The sequence below is a fragment of the Notamacropus eugenii genome, chromosome 7 (genome assembly GCF_028372415.1).
Source record: "Notamacropus eugenii isolate mMacEug1 chromosome 7, mMacEug1.pri_v2, whole genome shotgun sequence".
In the NCBI taxonomy this organism is placed as follows: domain Eukaryota; kingdom Metazoa; phylum Chordata; class Mammalia; order Diprotodontia; family Macropodidae; genus Notamacropus; species Notamacropus eugenii.
Genome location: NC_092878.1, coordinates 12,538,322 through 12,553,874, shown reverse-complemented (window position 1 = coordinate 12,553,874; position 15,553 = coordinate 12,538,322). Strand labels below are relative to the sequence as shown.

At 37.3% G+C, this 15,553-nt stretch overlaps 1 protein-coding gene across 1 annotated transcript in view; it reads right to left on the bottom strand.

The window, feature by feature from the left end:
- SUPT16H (SPT16 homolog, facilitates chromatin remodeling subunit) overlaps nt 1-15,553 on the bottom strand; it is a 30,136-nt gene that overhangs the window by 12,818 nt on the left and 1,765 nt on the right. The window contains exons 2-13 of the mRNA XM_072624076.1: nt 8,281-8,373; nt 7,801-7,971; nt 7,019-7,171; nt 6,212-6,358; nt 5,248-5,399; nt 4,718-4,890; nt 3,203-3,293; nt 2,274-2,347; nt 2,050-2,162; nt 935-1,000; nt 261-356; nt 57-172 (exon numbers count right to left, since the gene is read on the bottom strand). Of these exons, the coding sequence (XP_072480177.1) occupies nt 57-172; nt 261-356; nt 935-1,000; nt 2,050-2,162; nt 2,274-2,347; nt 3,203-3,293; nt 4,718-4,890; nt 5,248-5,399; nt 6,212-6,358; nt 7,019-7,171; nt 7,801-7,971; nt 8,281-8,373 (1,445 nt within the window). The remainder of the gene's footprint in view (nt 1-56; nt 173-260; nt 357-934; nt 1,001-2,049; nt 2,163-2,273; nt 2,348-3,202; nt 3,294-4,717; nt 4,891-5,247; nt 5,400-6,211; nt 6,359-7,018; nt 7,172-7,800; nt 7,972-8,280; nt 8,374-15,553) is intronic.

Genomic DNA, 15,553 nt, shown 5'->3' with positions numbered 1-15,553 from the left:
CAGACTTCAGAAGTCTTAGGACTCAATCCCTTCACAGTCACTGGCAATCCTCTTACTTCTGAATCTGCTGTTCTCCTTTCTGCTCTGTCAGTCGCCTTTTGGCTTCCTCATTGAGTTGTGTGGCCAATTCCTTTTGATGTGCTCTCCTCTTCTCCTCCGCAGTCATCTCATTCTAAGGGGAGGAACAAAGACAAGTTACTAAAACATGTAAAACAGCTATGAGCAAAAGATGTGAATAATTTACAAACCAGGGGACCTACTCGTGTTCTTTCTGTGAGTAAAGCTGCTCTCGAACCTCGTCCCAAAAGGTCCTCAGCCTCATCTTTCTCTTCTTCCTCTTCCTCTTCATCCTCATTCTGCAGTGAAGAAGAAACACACATAGGCAAATGAAAATTGAGTTTTCCCACATCAGAACATCTTTAAACAAAATAACTCCTAAACTTACATACCTTATTCCTCTTCCTATGCCCTGGACAAATATAATCTGCTTAAGATCTTTAGCAAAAATGTTTTACTTATTTATGTGACTAAGTAAACGTGTAGCACCTAATCACAAGAAATTTCTAGTTATATGGCCAAACACTCAGTAAATAATATTCAGATCTGCCTAGCTCCACAAAACTGGTCAAACTGAAGTAGAGTGTCACTATCAATGCTATAATCCTGGAGTGAGAATTGTGACTTAATTCAATACAATCTCATGGATCTTGAAGAGTTTTGTCTTTTAAGTCCAATATTCTCACTGAATTGAACAAAACTGACTAGTTTTATAATTATTTTTTATAAAGTTTGTACAGGTAATTTGGGGAGGAGAAAGAAGGGGATCCCCTTTTGTATTGCTATTTAAAAATAAATTTCTATTTTTGAACAGACAATAGACCAAAACTTAAAGTGGACTGCAAACATGTATGACCATTTCCCTGTGCTTTCTCACCTTTAAGAAGATGCCCACATTCTTCACTTTCTTCTTGACAGAAGTAAGAACGACAGCTGGACCATCCTAGGGCAAAGTGCAGGAGATGGACAATGCTCAGATAATGACAGCACTGTCTTCTCCAAACTTAGCACAGCAATACCTCATACTTAGTGATGTCAATCACTATTTAAGGAATACTGGTTTTCATTCTCTAGATATGGATTACCAAGAATGCAAGCTCATTTAGAGCAAGATTAATGTTTGTGGCTATGTATTCACAGTACCTAATCCACCATAGGTACTTAACAGATATTGGCTGAATTCATTATCTTAAGCAGTATGGCCCTAAAGCTAATTGATTTCAGTCACAAACATTTTCCTTGGATACTGACCTACCACTTCATTCTCAGACAACAAGTTAATATAATGTGAACAATGAGAGAATTGTGTGAACTATACTAAGTCTATCTGATGTCTCCATTCTGGATCTAGCTCCTTTCCAATTTCTGCCTTGTGAGAAAACTATTTAACTATGGGAACTGTGAGAAAACTTTATTACATTGTTCAAACCTAGCCCTGTGTGGCTGGGAAGCTGGACCACCTCTACCTGTTGCTCAAAGACCTTTAACTAAGAACCTGAGTTATAATGACCAGAAACCCAGTCAGATCCAAAGACTGATAGAAGTTTTCTCACAATTATGTATTTCAAGCAATCCATGTCTTATCTCAAAACTGGCCCCATACTGGTTAATCAGTTAGTGGTTCCTTTAACTGAACACACAGTTGAGAGAAGGGAGAAGGGCTTCTGATTTCAGGGAACTGTACCTGTTCGTTCTCCCCCTTGCAGCTTAGAAAGTTCCTAATCTTTCCTCCAATTAGAAACATTACCTAATCTTATATCCTGTTAGTTGTTTTTTTTTTTAGTGCATAAAAATGTCTGTATTTGAGGTCCAATGCCAAGTCGAGGCCAGGTCTTGACTTGTTATACAATTGCCTTGCATTGCTTAATAAATCTAGAAGCCTGAACCTCTGTTTCCTCAGTTATTTCAGATTTCACCCATCACAAAAGACCCACCTATGAAATTTACTTCTACAGTTGTGGAATACCAATGGTTCAAATGGTTAACACCCACCTCATCAACAAGAACTGTGTCACCAATGAAAAGAGCATAGGTTTTTTCTTCTGGTTTCTTTCCTTCCTTGTTAGTCAGATCTGAGAATCCCATATTGATGCTAAAAACCATCCCTAAAAGAGCAATAATGGGGATCAATGAAGAACAAAAATTTTACAGAGAAGAGGCAAGATGGGAAAAAGGAAGATACTTTTAGAAAGAACCATCATGTTGCAATGCCTCACCTTTTTTCAACTTGTACTGATTTTTACTATTGATTACCAAGGACCCTTCACGGAATTCAATTCCCATTGCAAACCTATAAAAGAAGTGAAGTCAGAATTCAACACAAGCGGAAAACATCTAAATATGGAATATTTGGCAAATATGACTTAGCTCTCACAACTCTTCAATGACATGGGCACTAACAAAATGTTATTCTTAGTTTTTCTATAGGTACGCAAGGAACCACAAACATTATCACGAGGTTCATCCACACTGGTCGATCAGGTATGAAGTGGGATTAGGGTTCACAGCCTTTAGGCTCTTTACGTCTAGTCTGGTGATGGTAAGAAAAAAAATTTACCTAAACTAGTTTCCTATCCCTATACTCAAGCCCTCCCCATTTTGTGCTTCCCAGTGCCCAAGCCTTTCAAACATTTAAATTTTACCATGCTGTCCAAAAATCAAAGCCAGGAGCTCTCTCTTCCTGTTACACCCACATATACCCACGCCCACACCCAGTTGGGCTCTCAGAAACTGTTAGGGGTATGCTACTAGAATGGCCATGAAGGTAGACTAAGCTCCACTTCACTCACCCATAACTAGGCCACACGATCCAGTTGTGACAAGCTGGTAACTGGATTTTCAAGCCCTGGCAGCCAACTGAGCCAGCACTTGGTACAGCCTGACACATTTCTTCTCATCTTTCAGAGGCCCAGGAAGAACAAGTATGTACCCTGGAATGGCTTTCATCTAAGAAGATTGCCTAGAATTTTTCAAAAGTAGAACTTAACTGAATATTTTCTACAGGGTACTGCTTAGAATACAGTGTGAAGGGCCCCCTGAAATTATTTCTGCTAGTCATAGATTGACCTAAAAGGATGATTCTATTAGTTACTGCCCACAGAAGAGCTTTAATTCAAAATTATATTTGTCTTACAGAATGCCTTACCCAAGATTTTTGGTGATTTTGTTGAGCAGGTCTGGTTTTTGTTTCTTGACCATATCCATGACAGCATTGTATACTTCACATAGCTTTACACCTAAGGGCAAAGCAAGTGGGAGGAGGAAAGTCTAAGAAAATGTGACTTACAAAAAATTCATGGACCTCCCCTGGCCCCGCCTTTTAAAAAGTTACAATTAAAACCCAACAAACATCAAATAAATTGAGTATATCCATATATAAAGCATAAAAGAGAAAGAAGATTGTATACAAAATTGGAAATCTCTTCCTTTTAGGTATGTAATAACTTCAACGTGGAACTTTCAAAGCTGTCCTGGCTATGTTTTCACCTGACTTCAAGGATTAACTTTCAAAAAAGTATAAAATCTCACACAGCAAACTTTATCTACTTTTCAACCTCTAAGAAGGAAGACCAAATCTGGGTTGGGCAAGTGGGAGTTGGCAAGTATCATACTAAACTATAAAGTCTAAAATATTTCAAAGTAAGATTCTTATAATCAGGACAACATAACCTCCCTTTTTTCTACTTATCTAAGTTGTGAAAGAATAGACATTTCAAATCTGAGTGTTCTCTAGTTAGATTAATGAAATGATGAACCAAGACATAGTTTAAGCTATAACACTCATGGTCTTTACTAAGGGACAGCTAGGTGGCACAATACTATCCACTGCTGGGCCTAGATTTAGGAAATTCAAATCTAGTCCCAGAAACTTACTAGTTACGTGACCTTGGGCTAGTCACTTAACCCTGTTTGCCTCAGTTTCCTCATCTGTAAAATGACTTGGATAATACAATAGTATACCACTCCAGTACTTTTGCTAAATGAGGTAATGAAGAGTCAGACATGACTAAACAATAACATGGTCTTTGCTAAGTTTTTCTCAAAGTCCATCTTAGAAAAGTGAGGTCAGCAGGCTTTAGCAATAATAGGTGGGCAAAAAACTAGAGGTGGTGGATAATGGCAGGTCTAGTCACCAAGCAGCTACTTTCTGAACTGTAACAGCATCTAGGTCAGTCTTGGATTCATTCTGATTTGTTTCAAAAACAAACAAGAGAATTTAGACTCTCTCCTATAAAAGCTCCATTTCTTCCCATGGACAGATCCTTCCAAAATCCTACTAGCTCCCTTAATTTCCATGAGAATAATCTGAAACAAAGAGAAATGTAGTATTTATAGGACAGATTTTAAATTGCAGATCAGCAGAAAACCAATTAAGGGAAAAAGAAAGTGGTTTTCTGGGAGTGAAACATTTAATTTTGAGGAAAATAGAATATGGGAATTAATCAGCGATATACATCAAAACATGCTATTTCTACAAATATGAAAAATATCTCTTAACTCTTCATAAAATAGATTTATAAGCATTTTAAATATGCTCCCCACTCTCCCAATAATTAAAACTAGAGATCAGTTTGTCTAATAGAGACTTAAGGATATGCAGAAAAGACACAGCCAACGTTTCTGTATATTTTCTCTTAACTATCTTTTGCAGAAACCTTACCATGTCTCAGTTCTTTCAGCAGCTCTTCTTGTAGCTGGAGCAGAAAGTTGTAATTCTCCTGGACTTCCTGGGGAGGATCTACCATCAGCGTTCGTACAAGATTGGAGCAGTAGGATTTGAAGCGAATACCCATGGCACAGGTGATGGCCCCAAAATGCATGTGGTTCTTGTCACTTGAGACCCAAAATAAAAAACCAAGATACTATTGAAGCCAGCAAATCACTTAGTACCCACAGTATATATAACATAGAGTCAGTATATTCCTTGGTCTTTGCTGAAAGTGCAATGGTGACCTAAAGCTCAGCACTGTATAATTTATAGTGCTCTAGGGAAGCTGAAGATATACTGACTGAAATCTAATTATTGAGTCCAGCAATATGGAGATAAGGAGCCACTTATGCTGCAGTCCATTGTGAAATGAAAGGAACGCAATTCCCTCAGAATGGGGGGATGAGCTGCCGGCTGCAGCTACAAGGGTACTGACAACTGTAAGACTGCTGGAGACAGTGTCTTAAAGGACAGTTGCTTACCTAACTACACTGAACTTGAGATTGTAGTTGCCGCCACTCTGGATGATGGGAGGGTAACACATCTCCACCGTTGAAGGGTCCGCTCCAGCTAGGTACTTCTTCTCTTCAATGGCCTTCTCCACAGACTCAGCCAATTTGCTGTGACGAACTTTCTACAATACATCCAGGAAGGAGGCAACAATTATAGGGTTATCCTGATTATCTGACCCTTTATTATGGGGGGGTGGGAGGTGGCACCGCAGTAACATGGTTCCTGATGGCATACAAATCTCAAAAAATAATATCCCAGTCTTACAGAATATGTCTTCGGTTTAAATCCTGGGAATTTTTTTTTTAACAGACTCAAGAAAAAATGAAGAAATTATAGTTTAAGTATCTGGAATTCCCAGATATGTTAAAAAACGCTCAGTAACATTAGATGTTTTCTCACTCGTTATTTCTACTGGCAACTGTTCTTGAAAGAAGTGACAGTCACACCACTAACAAATGACCCAAGTTAGATCTGTAAGACATTTCACTATTGAAAACAAACGCACAGCTACCCTCTACCCTAGAGTGACATGATTCTAATGAATTTCACTTTGCTCTACAGCATTAGAGAATTTCTAAGCAGCATCACCGGACAAAATAATTTTAAGACTGACCTGGCAAGAGAAAGAATGGGATGTGGGGGGGAAGGATGTGCTTTCCTTAGAAAACTGTAGCAAAATATCTTCTTAATTATTTAAGATTCATTTACTTTATTTTATTTTTGCAAGGTAATTGGGGTTAAGTGACTTGCCCGGGGTCACTTAGTGTCTTTCTTACTACTTAGTAAGTAGTGTCAAGTGTCTGAGGCTGGATTTGAACTCATGTCCTCCTGACTCCAGGGCTGGTGCTTTATCCAGGATACTACCTAGCTGTCCCTCATTTACTTAAAACAAACAAACAAAAACATCTGAGGTGATGTCTCTTCCACAGTTACCTCATCCGCATCAACAATTTCCATGACTCTTTCCTTGAAAAATTTGTTGAAGACTTCAGAGGTGATGTTAGCCGCCTTCTTCATCAGAGTAAGCTCTCCATCCTCTTTTACAGCTATGGTATATGCCACAACTGCACTGATATCGATCTGTGGACAAAGGAATATGTAACCTGAAATACTCTATTAAAACTATTAATGAGGTACAGCTAGATACTAAGATCTGTGAGGCTAGGGACTGTGTTCTGATCTTATATTTAGCACTGTAAGGAGCCTTAAAGGCAGAGAACCTAGCATAGCTCTTTTTACGCATTAAATGTTCAAATATTTGTTGAAAATATCTAAAGTGGCAGTAACAAGAAAAAAATCTCATTAGCTAACAAGTTATTATACACATTATCTTCTCTGACTGGATAAACTTCCAAAAAACGGTCAGAAAAAAACTTTTTGCTAAACCATACCAGGGAAACATGAAGAAATTACTTATGTCCATAAAACATAAAGTGACTCTAGATTAAAAAAAAAAGAGTTGCGGAACAGAGGAAACAAGTCACCAAAAGTTAAGCAAGAAGACTGTCAATTTCTTGGTCAAAAGGATTTTCTGGTATTTATGAGGTCCTTGAATATTAATCTTATTCTGACCAAAAAAATATAAGTGTCTCACTTCCTGAAAACAAAACAAAACAAAAACATGAAGTACAGTACCCTACTGCTTGAGAATGAATTTACTTTTCCTAACCCTATGGAACGATCCTTATACTTTCAGCTTTCTTAACCCTACCGCTTCCGGTCACTCATCAATTCTCTTACTTTTTCAAAGCCCTCTCTGTTAAGGCAGTCGTTCCAACTCTTCATGAACTCTCCAGGGAATTTGTCTTTGCTGAATACCCCGATTTTCTTGCCACTCTTGCTCTCTTTAATGGCTTCAATCATTTTGTCGAAATTGCCTTTGTTACTCTCATTCTAGCAACAGGAAAAGGGAGGTGATGTTTATCATTAATACAGAAAAATGAGATCATTCTAACAGTTCTTAGATATAAATGCTGCATTTAGCTAAACCAAAAAGCCAAACTTGGGCTCAGCATTAATTTCTTTACAGTAGGTTTGATTGACCTAAACTGAAAGGGAAATAAAGGCCCATACTGTTTGAAGACAGCTATGACTAAGCAGGTTTATTACTAAGCATAAATGAATAACAGGTCGAGAAAGAAGATGATTAAGGGTGGGGAGGCAGTGAAAAGGCTTCAAATGCAAACAACAACAAAACAGATGCCGAAGTATTGGGAATACCATGGGTATGTTAAGTTAACCAGAGAGACACGTGGTGATTAACATTAAACAAAGAAACTCCTGCCAGTTTCCATGGAGAAGGAGCACATAACACAAATGGATTTAGGAGTTTAAAAGTTCAAGAAAAGAATTGTCATAATGCCCAATATTCATCAAGGTATGAATTTAATGTCACAACCCAACACTCTCTCTTTGAATTCCCTCAAAATGGGGGGGGGGGTGGGTGGGTTGTTTTTTTGCTGGCATTACTCTCATTATGTTAAATACTTAAATGTTTGCAATAAATTCTTTTAATTTCTTACTTTTTCTCGAACCAGCAGTGTGATGGCAGGAGCACCATTTGCATTTTCATTACCCTTGGTGTTGGCAATTTGTTTCAAGAACTCTACTTTTTTCTTGCTGGCCATGAAGAGGATCTTGTCATCACAGAACACCATAATGGTATCAGTTAGCTCATAACCAAAGAGCCACGTCTAAGGGAAAAGAGAAGTCAAGATACTCAGGCAGAAATGGAAGATTTATTCAATAAAGAATGCTAACTGCATCCTACTATGATTAGGATGGCTGATACTCATGGGATATTTGCCTATTCCTGCCCTTGGCTAAGAGAGCCAAGAGCAACACTCAAGGTCACTGTCGATGGCATTCTTATTTCACCCCCCCCCCCCCCCCCCAAACCTTTTGATCATTTCCCCTTCCACACTGACTAAATCTGAATTCGGACAATGGTATCCAGGCTAAAAACTCTGCTCATCCCACCTCTGATGGTTCCACCTACTTACCTGAAGGGCAGTAGATTTGGCATAAACAATCTCTTCATCAACACCTACTGAAACAACAATGGCATCAATGTTGGCATACTCATCCTCTCCTTTCTGAAAGACAAAGAGCAGAGTATTTGGTCACTCAATTTTTTTCAACTGTTCATTGCCAAGAGAAGAAAACAGTAACCTAGGTATTTATCCACAAAGGAGATGAAACAATCCTCCCCCTCCCCCCCATTTGGCATCTATTCAGCTCCTCCTGTTATAATCAGAGCTTCTTGACAGAAGAGAATGATCCTGTGATTTCACAGCTATTTAGTAGACCCCCCGCCTTCCTTTATCTCTGTGTCCATGTTATAGAAGGACAAGGAAAAAAGAAAGCCATTCTGACCCCTTAGCTGTCTAAAGTCCTATCTCCCCAAGTCTTCTTGATTTCACTGTAAAGCTCCTAGCTGCCAAAGTGGTTGGAGGATAAGAAGGCAAATAAATCAAGCACAGAAGGAGAAACTGAGCTGCATGGTATAAAGCTTTATAACTCTATCTTATGATAAAAGTAGTATCTAAAACAGAAAGCACTTGACAGAATTTTAATAGGACAGTTTTTCTTAGTTTTTTTGGTCCCATATTACTCATACTGACAGTGATTCTTCATAGATAGGTATTGAATGCTCTCCTGATAATGTTTGATATAAAATTTTGGAATAATCTCTTTGTTCTCTCTCAAGCAAACTCAGAGGGTGCCTCTTCCTATGTCAACAAAAGCCTGCCAGGGCTGACTTAACATTCCTTAAGAGACCTTTAACCTAAGACACTATCTTGAATAATGGGACGTTTTTCATATCTTAATATTTGTAGACATATACTATGTTATGGCATGTTAATGGTAAAGAAAACACAGACATCTTGGGTCGTAATTTCTATGTGAAACTTTGTCAAACTCCGTTATCTTATTGTATTTACAACCTATGCAATTAAGAAATTCCTTTACTAATGGTCTAGTCAGTCAGTTATGGAGATCATAAATCTGAAGGACACAGAACACTTCTTTGTCCTAAAACATATTTAAGGCTGCCCAATTCTTTGTATCGGTAGCCAGAACATTTCTGGCTCCATAATGCATTATACCGTTTTCTTTAATAGGGAATTGATTAATTAATTAAATCATAAAATGTATGCATTTAGCCTGTTGCCTTTTCTTTAAAGAAATTTTAAGGTCAACACTCCTTACTCCTGCTTCACAGAATCCATCACTTCCTCAAATTATAGTCTGAGCATTACCTTCAACCTGGTCTTTTCTTATTCCTCCAATTACTAATCCTCTATCTTCTTTGTACTGATTCTATATATTCATACTTGTTAGCTCCTTGAGTAGGGATTGCTTCATTCTTTGTATCCCTGGTACCTAGCACACAGTACTTGGCAAATAGCAGATAGTATAATCCTGGTATTTTCATAAATATCTTACTATACTTAAATATTTTGTATTAGCCACCACCTTTGTGTATAATAAAATGTTTTCACTTACTCCTTACAACATTAAGACTCCTTACAACTCAATTACTGAGTTCTTTTGAGAAACTTCTTTTGAAATTTGGAGATAGCCAAAAAATTAATCAAGTGCATCAAGGGAGGATTTATTCTCTTAATTTCAAGATAAATGACAACTTAAAAAACTCACAGGAGTACAATTAAGTCCAACTATTTTAAATGGTACTGTAAAATTATTTGGGACTTAACAGATGAAAAGGAAATACTTATAAGATAAAAACTTGGACTGTGGGGAATGGGAACAAACCTCAGCAGATTGTTTTCATCTCTATTAATTACCTATTTCTCATAAAGTTTCCATGGATCACAGAATATGCTGTAATACCAGGGAGCAAATTCTTAACTACTGTCTGATCCTTTCAAATGATTATCTTTGAATGTTTTTCTACAGAAGATGTTGGAACCTAGAAAGAATTCAGGCTCAGAAGAAAACTCACATGACCTAATGATATCCAAGAGTATTAGATACATTTCCTTGTGATACAATGTCAACCAAAAGACACCTGTCCATACCCTTGATTAATTAAATATTGCTATTTTGTAATTTAGACTTTACAAAAGGATGGGGTATCTCCATTTATATCAATGTCTTTTGTTTTCACTTTTAGTTATTTCTAGAAATATTCCTCCTTCACGACCTTCCTTCCCAATGGAAGCTTCCCATCTAACAAAGAAAAACAGTTAAGCAAAAGTATCTGAAGGTGACCAGAACTGATAATGAAAACAAACACTCCACCCTGGAAGGTCCTAGCTTCTGCCCACAGACATATTTCATTATCTGTTCACTGGGATCAGTACTGGTTTTTCAATTATTTGAATATGACTTCCTTTTAGTGATCTTTTTATTTATGGTGTAACAAAACGGAAACTATCACTTTTTTTTAAATTAATTTTATTTCAGTGTCCTACAATCACTACCATATAACTTAGATTATTATTTTTCTCTCCTTCCTCCTCCCTCCCCGAGACAGCACACAATTTTATGTAGGTTCTACTCAAACTTTCTTATTAAATACATTTTCACTATAGTCATGCTGTGTAGAAGAATTAAATTGAATGGGAGAAATCATATAACAAACCAAAACGTAATACACACACAAAACAACGATCTGCTACATTCAGCAATTGAATTCCATAGTTCTTTCTCTGGATGTGGAAGGCATTTTGCCTTAGAAGACCATTGGAAAGTTTCTTTTAAGTCTTTGCATTGCAATGAAGTTCTAAGTCAACCAGTTGTTGTTGCTGTGCACAAAGTTCTCCTGGTTCTGCTCCTTTCACTCAGCATCAGTTCATATGAGACCTTCCAGGCCTCTCTGAAGTCTTCCTGTTTATCATTTCTTATAACACAATAGTGTTCCATTACATTCATATGCCACAACTTGTTTAGCCATTCCCCAATTGATGGGCATCCCTTTGATTTCCAGTTTTTGGCCACCACAAAGGGAGCTGCTATAAATATTTTTGTGCATCTCTTGGGGATACAGTCCTAGAAGCAATATTGCTGGGTCAAAGGGTATACATATTTTTGTAGCACTTTGGGCATAGTTCCAAATTGCTCTCCAGAATGGTTGGATCAGCTCACAGCTCCACCAACAATGTATTAGTGTTCCAACTCTCCCACATCCTCTCCAACATTTATCATCTTCCCATTCTGTCATGTCTGCCAATCTGATAGGTGTGATGTGGTACCTCAGAGGTGTTTTGATTTGCATCTTTCTAATCAAAAGTGATTTAGAGCATTTTTCCATATGACTATAGATATCTTTAATTTCTTCCTCTGAAAATTGCCCATTCATATCCTTTGACCATTTATCAACTGGGGCTGACTATCACTTTAAAGTACTTAGGTGCAATGCACTGTCCTAGGTACTAGGACGGTGCAATGCACTGTCCTAGGTACTAGGAAAAGAAAGACAACCCCATTCCTCCCCCAAAGAAGCTACTGCCTGCAAAGAGCTTCCAAAGAGTTTTTCATACATGTATAGGCTGAATTAAAGAGGATTTTAACTCAAGTAACATATAAAAATATCCATACAAAATTATAAATGCTGGGGAAGATATGTTAAAATCAGAACACTAATTTATTGCTGGTAGAGTTATGAAATGATTCAACTATTCTTGAAAGCAATTTGGAACCATGCCCAAAGGGCTAACATGTGCATACCCTTTGACCCAGCAATACTACTTCTAGGTCTATATCCCAAAGAGATCATAGAAATGGGAAAGGGTCCCACATGTACAAAAACATTTATCACAGCTCTTCTTGTAGTGGCAAAGCATTGGAAATTGAGCAGATGCCAATTAGTTGAGGAATGGCTGAACAAGTTGTGGCATATGAATGTAATGGAGTATTATTGTGCTTTAAGAAATGATGAGCAGGCAAATCTCAGAAAAACTTGGAAAGACTTATATGAACGGATGCTGATTGAAGTGAGCAGGACCAGAACATTGTACACAGAAGCTGCCACAAGGTTCGATGACTAACTGTGATGGAGGAATCCAAGACAACTCCAAAGGACGTGTCCACATCCAGAAGAAGAACGACGGCATCTGAATGCAGACTGAAGCCAGTTATTTGCTCTTTTGTTTCCTTTTTTGTTTGTTTCTTCTTTCTGGTGGTTTCTCCCATTGGTTCTAATTCTAATTCACACGACTAATGTGAAAACAGGTTCAATATGAATGTGTAAGTAAAGCCTATATCAAATTACATGCTGTCTTGGGATGGAGGAGGGGAGAAAATCTGGAACTCAAAATCTTACGGAAGCGAACACTGAAAACTAAAAATAAATAAATATATATATTTTTAAATTCATGCAACATATAAGAATGTAAATTCCCTGAAGACAGAGATTGTTTTATCACCTGCAGCTTTATCTTTAGCAGGCTGCTCAGCACAAAGTAGGTACTTAATAAATGCTTGGTAGTTTGGATCTCTTTACATTGAAATCAGATATTTAGGACTGGATGTTCTTGAAATACGTGTAAGCACTTCCAGCACTGTCTGCTGTGTCCTTTTCTCAAAGAAATGTCTGTGACAAGGGTTTATGTTCTTGATTAAAAACCTCACATCCAACTTTAAAACAACAGAAATGACTGTACTCATGGTTTTTATCACCTAATATACATCACATTACCTGCAATTCTCCATAAAGTTTTTTGATGTATGTTCATGTACATAAAATTAAATGAGCCAACATAATAACCAAATAAATATTTATGATAAAGATCATGACATAACCATCTTCTAAAATCTTTAGAATTCCTGTCTTATTTTTATTGAACAAATCAGAAGGGATAACACTTCCAGGACCAAGGAAACCAGAAATTTCATTGTAGAACTTTTGATAAGCATCTTTCAGATTTCCAGAGAGATCTAGGATCACTTCACGACTTTTTGAAAAACTGATCTAGGATGGTCAGTTAAGGTGTCTTCATTTGACATTCTGTTTGTTTTTTCTGCCACAAAAGATTAATTTTAGAGGGAGGTGGGAAGTAACTATGATATAAAGACAAAAGCCACTAAGACAAACTGCTTTAAAAAACTGATCAAGGTATACATAACACACCCCCCCCTCCCTTTTTCTAAAAAGATTGTGGCCGCTTGTCATCTACCCTACAATAGCACTTATGCTTTATCACCCTTTATTACAATGTAAACTCTTTGAGGACAAGGAGTGTCTTGCTTTTTTATGTTTACGCACTGTGTTTGGTACATATTAATAACTTAAATGTGTTTACATTCACTATTAACGGAAATTTCCCTGTCCTTCAGTAAATCCTATTTTCATACCTTATTGTGGTATGTTTTTGAAGGCTGTGGTAAAGTCTAAGTAAGCTCTAGCTCAAGCTGGAGACAAAATATGTCTGTGACATGAATGCCAGGATCACTAAACTGAGGCTCATCACCAAAAGGGTGGTCGTGTGGTGATAAACATTTTTAACTCTGATAACTGTCTTTTTCTAAGAGACAGATTGTAGTGGTAATTTACAGTCTATACTGGTGACGAGAGTATCTAAACTGATGAAATCATAAATCCTCTGAGTACTGAAGTAGGAAATTTCCCTGCAGCAAGTAAAGACAGAAAGAGACCACGTTGGTCTTTTTTTGGTTTTGAGATTGGGATATATATCCTCAAAATTGGCTAGGCAATGTGACAGCTAATGTAGCGCTGCCTTAAAGCATGGAGAAACTGACACAAGAAGTCGACTGATTTGCTATAGGAGAGTTAGTCCTAAATGGACACAGTGCGGCAGTACCTTTTCTATTTGTACTTCTCATCTTTTTTTGGGTGGAGCTATAGGTGTAGAATACTGCATATACTGTCAGATACAACTGATAGATTGGTTTTTAGAATTCTTTTTTTCCTCTTTTTAAAAAATAAAGATTAGGTCTTCCCATCTTGCCTATTAATCAATGGCTGCTCGAGGACCTGATTCCACTACTCAGTGGCAAGGTAAGTTGGAGTTATTCTGCTCCAACATGGGCTAGTTCACCCAGGCAACCTAGTGGTCCCTTGGGGTTTACCCTATTGATGCCAGATTTAGTGTGGACACGTGATAGTGGCTTCATCCACAGCAGCTCAAAAGATCTGCCAAAGACATCATCCTTGGTAGAGGGATTGCCAAGTCTGTGTCACTACACTCATCTCTTCTTTAAAAAACAAACAAAAACCAACACCCAAAACTTTGGTACAAGGGATACTAAATGGCTCGAGAAGGAATATATTTGGGATGAAGGTGATTTAAGAATAAAAGATAACAATAAAAACAAGATTTTTAAAATTCCCCGAATGGGGCACTATTGGGGCCCCCAAGTAGAAGAAACACTGGAAGTCACCAAGACCAGTCATATAATTGAAAAATAAGTATGCTTAACAGCAGCAAATCGTTGGGGAGCTCATTCTAGTTAATTTTTAGTCACTCAGCCCTCTCTGAAGACTTTAGAGATTGTTTAGAAGCTCAAGACATGGAGCTTGTACAAGAATGTCACTACCCATCTTAACTCTGTAAAAAAAAATAGGGTGGAGGAAAAAATTAAAACAAACAACAGCTTATCTAGATAACTGTGCATACTCCATCCCTTACAATTCACTTTAGACACTATCACTTATTCCAGGAAGAAGTCCATTTTTCTTACAGTTGGTAGTAACTTTCTCCCTCAGACCTTATAGAAGATTTTGTTTTGTTAACTGTCCAATAATACCAATCATGTAATAATGTGTATTAACAGCTATTAGACCAGAAGCTTCTTTAAGATTGAGATCATAGCTTCTACCTTTACGTGGCCTGCTGCAGTTCTCTACACATGCTGAACCTGAATAAAGTATTCTGGATAAACTAAATATATACAGAAAGCTCTGCAAATGAAAGATGAATGTATTCATTTATTAACTTTTATAAAAATGAACAAAGCATCCAGAATTCTAGTAATGAAACTGTAACTGGGCCACTATTTTAACAAACTAATACATCTTATATACAATTTAGATGCTGACATCTTAAGGTGTCCTTGCTTTATCTAGCATCTAACATGCTTCAATCTCCTGTGAATGATACTATCTATCACACTTACATTGTTACCAAGTAAACAGTGAGAAAGTAAAAACAAATCATTACAACTTTCAGAGAAACAGGAAAACTCTAGGCAGAAGCCTATAACGTACTGATTTAAACACAGCATTTGACATTAATAATCAATAGCCTTCTCCACATCTTCATACGGATTTCCACCAATTTCCCAAAC